This window comes from Lingula anatina, chromosome 4 (assembly GCF_051362555.1).
Source record: "Lingula anatina isolate TDL-2025a chromosome 4, LinAna3.0, whole genome shotgun sequence".
Classification (NCBI taxonomy): Eukaryota; Metazoa; Brachiopoda; class Lingulata; order Lingulida; family Lingulidae; genus Lingula; species Lingula anatina.
The window spans coordinates 8,852,487-8,861,640 of NC_141770.1; the positions used below are offsets into that span (position 1 = coordinate 8,852,487).

General features: G+C 36.1%; 1 protein-coding gene across 1 annotated transcript; it reads left to right on the forward strand.

Moving 5' to 3' along the window:
* Positions 1-2,810: 2,810 nt before the first annotated feature.
* LOC106168393 (tubulin polymerization-promoting protein family member 2) lies at positions 2,811-8,127 on the forward strand. The gene is made up of 4 exons (XM_013547428.2): positions 2,811-2,991; positions 4,955-5,164; positions 5,811-5,940; positions 6,406-8,127. The coding sequence occupies exons 2-4, from the start codon at positions 4,977-4,979 to the stop codon at positions 6,586-6,588; spliced, it is 501 nt and encodes a 166-aa protein (XP_013402882.2). The 5' UTR covers positions 2,811-2,991; positions 4,955-4,976; the 3' UTR covers positions 6,589-8,127.
* The last annotated feature ends 1,027 nt before the right edge of the window (positions 8,128-9,154 follow it).

Consider the following 9,154-nt stretch of genomic DNA (forward strand, 5'->3'; position numbering starts at 1 on the left):
GCATATATATTAGTGTTTTGGCAGGTCTATCGTTGTTAGATGTGCGGTTTGAGGGGTCGTTGAGATATGCTGTTATCTAACGGAGGCTTAATAGATAATGATGCTGATGACTTTTTCTTGATTCTCGTTTTTTAAAGATTAATCAATGAATTTACTTCTCGTTGTTTTATTTATCTATTTTATCAACCATATGTTAATTCCATTTTGTATTTTTATTCATTTGTTTCATTTATGTGTTGATTTTAAGGCAGTAAATTGTACACGTATTGATATAGGGTTCAGGGACGAGATAAATAAAACATAGGTTTGAATTAATGCAGTGCAGTATAACAGCTAGGTCAAGGGTATGGCAGGCCTACTGGAATATTGATCTAGAACTGTGCCGTGTTACAAGTGACAGGCTACCGTGGTGCACACACAACAACAGGATCTCTGCACGCTAGGATATCTCAGGGCCGGATCCGGGATTATTTGAAAGGGGGGGGTCCGGTTTTTAGGAATGACAGGCTGCGGATTCGAAGCCGACCCTCGTTGTAGGGCCCCGAAAAATATTGGTATTTTAGGGGACGAGCGGATACTGTTTAGAGCAAAAATTCAGCTAGTCAAAATACTAATTTCAAGAGGGGGCCATTGGTGTGTCGGGGGGGGGGGGGGGGGGGGGGGGGGGGGGGGGGGATACATGTAGTCGGTTTCCACAAACTAAATTATATGAGCAGCAGCAGCAGCAGTAGTAGTAGTGAAGGTACATAAGATAAAAAACTGAAAAACCGGACAGGATAAATAATTAATTGAAATAGATAATGCAGAATGAAGTAAGAAAAAATAAACTTTTAAAATGAAAATAGCATATCGCGTTAGGCCACAGCCATCTTAAATCCCATCACGTCATTACACCCTCGGCTTCAGGTTACTGACGGTGATACCCCTTTCTTCCGCTGATTATAAAAGTCGGCTTCCGACAGATTCTATGACACCGGGTGCCTTTTCGTCGATGTCTGGCGATCCAGTTCGTTTGATACATGTATGAATATAGTCCGGCTTCTTACATGGCCGGCCAATTCTTGTATTACGTCCAATCTTTAAAACTTCCATTTCTTTAGCCATATACAGCTGTGTTGACATTTTAGTTCAAGTAAACGTAAGTGGACCATGCAGATGGATACGTGGCTGGACGTTATTGTTCGATATATAATAATTCATCATTCATCACCCCCCGGTATTCAATTGGAAAGCTTTTTAAAGAAAACAAACTCCGGATTCGCAGAACGCCACAGTTCAAAAACGTGCCCCGTTATTTCTCATTTAGTGAATGGTAAATTTTCTGCTCTGGCAGTCACTCGCAATGTTTATTGTGTTTTTAGTTGACAATAATGCCCTCGCATTTAGTCAACTGCTGGTGCGTTACGTGTATTTCAGGTAAAACTGCGTCTTAAACTTTATTCCAAGGACATGGACGCGTAATCCTAACAATATAGGGGGAAAACTCAAAAGAAATTTGGTAAACGAACGGGTTTGGTTTTCTAAGGCTCGGTATTGGACTCCATTTGACTGTGCAAAATTTATGAACAGTTTCTGATCTAATTTTGCTTTCCAGTCCAGCAAAACAATTTTGGCTGCTTTTCTTTATCATCATGATCTCTTCTCCAAAACGTTGCTGTTTATTAACATTGAATAATTAATGTGAGTGTATAGACCGCCCCCCCCCCCTCTCCAAGGTACACAAAAAGGTAACCATGTGCCTTCTGGCATCGTGACCCCAATACTGTATCAATACGTTTGATATCATGTTTATTTCATGAGATAAAGCAGTCCACATACTATAAACTACATGGACAATACCAGCAGTTCAAATACGGCAAGACGCCGAGCGTCAAGTGTCGTAGTCTACGCTTTATAACTGGAGTGCTTGGTGATAAATTCAAAAGGCGAGTAGTGTTATTAAGATTTCATTCATTTCGGATTCTATAATCCCTTATTAAATCTGCACAGCGTTACCAACATTGTTATCTTTGGGAAAAATTTTAATACGGGCCCACAAATTCTTTCGTCTATCCACATAACACGTACCTTAACTTTATAGGCCCTCTAGGGCCAGAATATGGGTATTATACAGCTTCATTAAAAATACAGTTTAAAACATTTTCAAAATTAGCGTATAGCCTATAACATTACATGTCGCAAACACATTGAAGATACATGGGGATAATAATGTGCACGAAAACAATTCTACTTTTTCAAAATAAAATTTGACAAAATCGTCAACGCTTCTTAAGAAATCGTCTAGGGCCGAATAAGAGTGTAAAAATAAAACCAGTTTTGTAATCGACCAGAATCATGATAAAAAGGGCGTTCAGTCCTAATAAATAATAGATGCTAGGCCCTACTAATAAATCACTCAAAGAAAGAAGGTCGCTCGATTTCTTTATTTCCTTTTATTTGCAGCATAAATACACATTTTTAATTCGAAAACATGGGTTGATGTGATTTTCGTGTGAAAACAGATATAAAAGAAAACAGTTCTTTTGAATTGGAAAATCGATCTCTGTATTCGAGCATCATGCGCAAATGTTGCATTATTGTGCGAGACGTGATTCGAACAATCATTGACTTCATTATTTTTACCATTACGAACGGCACACCCATGCGACAAACAGGTCCTTTAAAAGCGGTCTGTATTTCCATAGCGTCGCGCTCGTTTCAGGGTCACATATTTTTTATTGCGCACCTGGGTGATCTGTGGTAAACACTTTAGATAGCTCACCTCAATCGACTGGGCTATTCATGAATATTTAAAGAGACTTGGAAATCGATTCCTCAGCAAATGAAGTTAAGTGTACTAAAGGGGCGTGGGCTGTTTGATCTAGTTACGTACAATCTGATTGGTTGTGGGTTCCAGTTGTTTTGCAGAGGACGGACTGCATAGATTTCAGCTCTGCACAGTCGGCCTTCAAGCGGAGAGTGACGTATAGTTATCCCTTCTGTGTTTTGAAGGTAAGCGTCCGCTTTTGATTTTGATTACTCAGTTAACGGTCTAAGTCTGTAGTAATAGAGTCAGTAGTGGTCACAGTTACTGACAGTCACCGGTAAGATGCGTAGCTTATCATTTAGTTTGAGCTTTGAAGAGAGCCGGCCGCTGTAACGAGACCCGCTGTATAGACCCGATCTAGGCACAAGAATATTCCTTGGCAACCAATGACAACAAACGGAGCTAATGCATTTTGCCCACGCATAGTCGACTTGACTTCGCTGTTGACTTGGATTGTAGCGAGACAAATAAGTCGTGACAGTGATGCACAGTTTGCATCTATTGAGTTACAGTTAATGCAGTTGAAACATTTCATCACTGCCCTGCCTACCAGACACTCGAGAAAAAACTTTTCGCGGTTTATTAATTGTTTAAAAAATGCAATCTGCTTTGTGAAAAGGCCCATTAAATATAGAGAAATTGAGAAAATTGACATTCTTTTATTTCAATTATGATATATTTCTATGACCTTTTACATATTGTTTTAGAGGTAAATGTAGAAAGCTCACCCTATCAAAACTCCTTCTCAGTGACAGGGAAAGTGAAACTGAAACCTCTGTTGTTACAGGAGCTTATGTTAAGTGCATGGGAATAAAATACTAATATGATCTAACAAAAGTGGAACACTTGGGTTTGAATGTTTATTGCACCAGAGATAAATTTAGAACACACATTGTATACACAACAATTTTAATTTACCCATGCTGCATATACTACATATATACTATATTTAATTTGTTTGTTTGTTTGTTTGTTTAAGCAGTAACAATTAGAAAATAATTATTAAAAATATTGCACCCCTGACATTTTTTATGTTTTGCCAAGGAAAGTGAGGGTGGGACGCTGAACTACAAAGTTAACATTTAAATGTTTTTATGCTGAAGAAGCCTGACGTTTTTTCTTTGCATTAATAAAATGAGAACCAAAAGGGGATTAGTATAGGCAATTTAGGTGCTTTATTATTCTAAAACATTTAGAGAGATAATATCACCTCAGATGACAGTGTAAGGTGCTGCATGGTAACTTTAAATTATTGTCCGCAGATATGTCAAGCCTTTGATAAGTCTAAGACCCCATTTCCATAGATTTTTAGATCGATCTATCCCTGTGGGGTGTCTCACTAGATTACTGTCAGCTTGGCCGGCTTAAGCGTCTGTCCCGCCTACTAAAAGCTGTAAGGGGGTAATTAACTATGGTGCCCGCTCGGCTGACTGCAATTTAGCGTTAACCCCCAGGGAGTTAGGTCGATCTAAATCTTAATCTTTAGATCGATCTAAATCTCTGAGAAAGCACCCTTAGCTATAGGCATATGACATGAGAATCACAAATAAAATGCAAATTGTGGATTTTGCCTTGAACCGAGTGCTCAGCTCACACACACAGTAGTATTAGCACATGTGCAGTGACAAATAGACTTCCCGATCTGCCAGTAGAGCTCTGTAAAGCCCCCTTTACACTGGACAGGGTCCTTTCTGCATTGCGTAGTATGGCCCTTGTTTGAGAGTAAAAAAAAAATTATGTGCTGACAACTGGCCAATTATTGAGCATTCATTCTGCAACCAAAGCAATGCTTGTGCATCCTTTCAATGACCACAGTGTGCAAGTTGCATGGTTGCACAAAGGATGCAGAAAGGACGCCATCCAGTGTAATGGGGGCTTTAACAGTTAATATCTACTAATACTATCTAATGAAACATGCAATTACATTTACGCTTGTAAACCTGATATCACATAAGTGTGATAATAGGTCTAGATATATATTACATGTATGTATAACACAAGTAGTTTAGAGGGCCTGAAAAATGTACTGAAACATTTTAGTGCTCAGTAAAAAAATTATTATTAAATTATTATTAGTTAATAGTAAACAGTTATTGAATAATGATTTGCTGTATAACATGGATTTTTTTTTTCTTTTTTTTTTTAAAGATATTATATCCAGTTTGCCAAGATGAGTGATAGCGACCTTAAAGCCAAGTTTCTGGAATATTGTACATTTGGTGGACAAAAAGATAAGACCACAATCACCACCAAAAACTTGAACAAAATGTTTAAAGATTGCAACATCATCAACAAGAAGTTTAACAGTAACGCCTTAGACATTGCATTCTCTAAAATACTATCTAAAGGTCCAAAGGGGTAAGTCATTTGATTTTATTTTAAATTGAAATTTCTTGTAGTGTTTGACTTTAATCATGTATTTTAGTGATGTTAATGCACATACATTTGTAGCTAAAGCCATGTTAATTGTATTTTTATAATATAATTATAGAATTCACTACCCTGTAGGCATATTAATTGGAAAAAAGTTGAGTTTGAAATACAAAAGATAATGGATTTTTATGGTCATGTACACATTTTTCTGATGTTCTCACTATAAGTGCATTTTGCAGTTTCAGTGTATTTTTGATTTACATTTTGCTATGTACATGTAATTGACTTGTGCATTAAATTGATTTTCTCATTCTTTATAGCAGATCTTCATAGGTGCATCTTTATAGTAACTTATTAACACAGTGGTTAAAACGATCACTTGCTTCTCTTTTTTTTTTTTTGGCCATTGGCCATAAGTGCATTTTGCAGCTTCATTGTATTTTTAATGTAAATTTTGCTACGTAATTAGCTTGTGCATTAAATTGACTTTCTTATTCTTTTTAGTAGATCTTCAATAGGTGCATCTTTATAGTAACTTATTAACACAGTAGTTAAAACAATAACTTGCGTTTCTTTTTTTTTTTTTTTTTTTTGGGCCATTGTATACATATATACAATCATTACGTTGCAGGGCAAAAGAACTAAATTTTCAGCAGTTTAAGGATTTGCTGGCACTTCAAGAAATAAAAGATGCACACAAAGATAAGGACATTGCAAGCATTATTACTGGTGGTGGTGGACCAAGCCTGGCTGGCACAACTGTAAGTTTAATTATTGCAGAATTTGTCAGGAGCCCTATATAAATGCAAAATGTATTAGTTATTGGGGGTGGGTGGGTGGGGGTAAAGGGGGGGGGGGTAGAGGGGGGGGTAGAGGGCATTGAGATCAAGTTGATCTGCGGACTAACAGGTCTTTGGACTTAATATGGCTGACTCACTTACAAGCAGTTTAGTTCAGACCTACTAAACTTTTATTTTTATGATAAAAGCTCTGCAAATTGTTGTCCATCACGATTTTTTGATTTTTTGAAAAGCAAGCCTTACTTGAACATTTGACTTTTATCTTTTTGCAACCTACCTCTTCTCATTTACCTTTTTATCACTATATTTTTCCTGCACTGTCAATACTTCCATAGTAACTCAAGTGCATTTTGATCATCAAAAGTTTTCTTGGTATAGCTATATTTTGCATGACCATTTTGTAACTCAGAAAATATCTGGTTTCAGGGCACAAGTAAGACTGGCAATGTTGCGGGTATGACAGATACGTCCAAGTACACTGGCTCTCACAAGGAGAGATTTGATGAGTCTGGCAAAGGCAAGGGGATTGGAGGCCGGGCAGATATTGCTGATGGCAGTGGATATGTTGGAAATTACAAGGGCGCTGGAACATATGACGCCACGCACTGAGATTAAGGACCCTACTTTTTGTTCATTTGATGCTTTGTGTTTGTTTGTAGGCAGCCGTTTTAATATGTTGCTTCACTTAGAAGAGAGCAGGCTTTGGTTTTAAGAAACATTTTAATTATAGTACAAGATATTGAAGAATTTGACTGTGCTTGTTGGAATGCAAAATCTTTGTTGATATACATGTAGATTCTAAACTTCAATTTGGTGGACAATTCTAAATAGTTTAGTGGTCAGTTAGTGAAAATTTCATCGTCAGTTTGAAAAATAAGGAAGATTTTTGTGTGCTAACAGTGTCATCATACATATTATTATTGCCCCATTTATGTGTTTATAGAGAGCATTTATAGAAAAAAATTAGAAGATTTTTCCAGGGTTTTGTCGATATAAAAAATACAATTAAGCCAGATTAAATTGATAAGTTAATTGGTATACACGATGACTGACCTTACATTTGAAGAAATTGGATTTATTTAGGCAGTACCTAGATCACTTATCTATCAAAAGCTTTTTTCCATACTTAAAAGTACATTGAGTTAAGTACAAAATAACATGCACCCATAAAATTATGTCATAAATGAGGAACTGGAGCAAATTTTGTTGTTGCTGTATTTTTGAAAGTGGCATTCTTTTGAGATAAAAGCTTATGATGACATTAAGAAAATAATTAACAGAACAACAAATTAAATCTCTAAAACCTAAATTCAAGTATGTATTTTGTGCGTGGGCACAAAGTTTCTTATTCTGATGATTGCTTTTAATTTTGCCACAGGCTTGAATATGTACTGATTACAGTTTTATTCAATTTGGTAATGTTGCCCATCTTTCTGGGGTACTTCAGTGTTGGACGCTTTAGTTTAAAGGACAGCTACATGTTATTTCAATCCGTCCAAATATTTGTTCTGAAATATGATTTTTAAATTTATATTTTTATTAATACAAAGCTCATGTTTAATTTTTAATATTTCATTTTGTTTTATTTAGAATTTGCTTATTTACTGTACATCACAAACAGCTTCAACTTAGCAAGCAGCTGCTTTTGTCAAATTATATACAGTATTCAGGGTTTTGGTACACTTATTGTCACTAACAGGATATTTTGTATTGGAGATACTGGATAAAGCCATTTGGATTTTTATTCTGCACATTTTACCATTATGATACAACTGTCAGCATGGTAAAATGGATTTTTCATATTCTTTTGTGCAAAGATCAGAAAAAAGTTAAATTTAACTCGCATCCACTACTCTTGTCATGAAAACGTCATTTCTCATATAATCTTTAAAGTTAGAAACCAGTGACTTTTTTTAAAGAAACCAAACAGCACGTAGAATATGTGATAATTTTGTATTTACACAACACTTACTCACCAGCTTATCTGTAAAAGTTTTTTTAAAACATTTTTAGCAATATGTTTATTTGAGATCTTATTTACTTGTATATTTTCAACTTATCCTACTCTTATTATGATACACGTTTTATTGTCAGATGTTCTGTACCTGTGTTTTAGGGGTCTTCAATAAATTCCAATCAAAAGACGAATTGTATGGATTTTTCTTACTTCAAACAGTTGCTTTGTTTTGTATATGTATTCATATAACATTATAGATCAACCATGCCAAGCTGTAAGACCAGTAATCCAATCGTTTCCCAACGTGGAAGCTGGTGGTCAATGTTTACTTAATGAAGCTCAAGATTTCTTGATTACACCCGTCAATACTTTTTATTGACATCATTGGATCACTTTTCACCCTTAATTGTGTGTACTGAGAAGGTGCAGGGGGGGGGGGGGGGGGGGGGGGAGGCACACCCAGCAACTGCTTTCCGGTTGGAACCTGACCATTTTTGACACATTCTTGTGTTATTCTAAAATGTCCTGGTTTTCTTTATAATCAATGAATACCCTTTACCAAGGTCACAAAGATTTAGATATTCACAGATATTTTTGTTGCTAATTCCATGCATATTTCTGTCCTGTTACTACCAAGCTGGTCTCTCGTAAAAAAAGTAAACAATCAAAGCAGCAATTGGAGTCAGACATGATGTTCAACATTCAGTTGAACATCTATAAAACTCTAATATCAATGTCCATGTAAAACCATTTTACTTACCATTCAGTCCACGTCTCCCTGCTAGTTTCATGTCAATTTTCTCCATACTAAGTCCATAAAGTAGACTCCATCAGACCTCTGTGATTAACATTTTGTTTCCATTTCAAGCAATATCGTACAAATCATAATGTATATCTCCTGGTCTGTATAACAGCACTAAGTGGACATAGCTAGCCCAAGTGCTTTTCCAGTTGGCTGGGCTGGATATAGACCCCCCCCCCCCTTTTTTTATTTTGAAGGGACTAAAAACAAGTATTTGAAATAGGAAAACGATTCAAATATTAAGCATTGTTTGAAATTTGAGTGTAATTACCATAATGATTATAGTCATCTGCCTGAGAACAAATTTCAACAACATTCAAATTTGAATTTGCAAGTCTATTGAATAACAAAGGATTTCGATTGTTATGTTTATGCCAAGGCCAAATGGCACACAGCATATACACACCAACTTACAA

Excerpts from the sequence above, each read along its gene's own strand:
- LOC106168393 (XM_013547428.2), top strand. The coding sequence starts at position 4,977 with ATGAGTGATAGCGACCTTAAAGCCAAGTTTCTGGAATATTGTACATTT. Across the intron at positions 5,165-5,810 it reads CTATCTAAAGGTCCAAAGGG|GGCAAAAGAACTAAATTTTC; the intron begins GTAAGTCATTTG and ends ATTACGTTGCAG. Across the intron at positions 5,941-6,405 it reads CAAGCCTGGCTGGCACAACT|GGCACAAGTAAGACTGGCAA; the intron begins GTAAGTTTAATT and ends ATCTGGTTTCAG.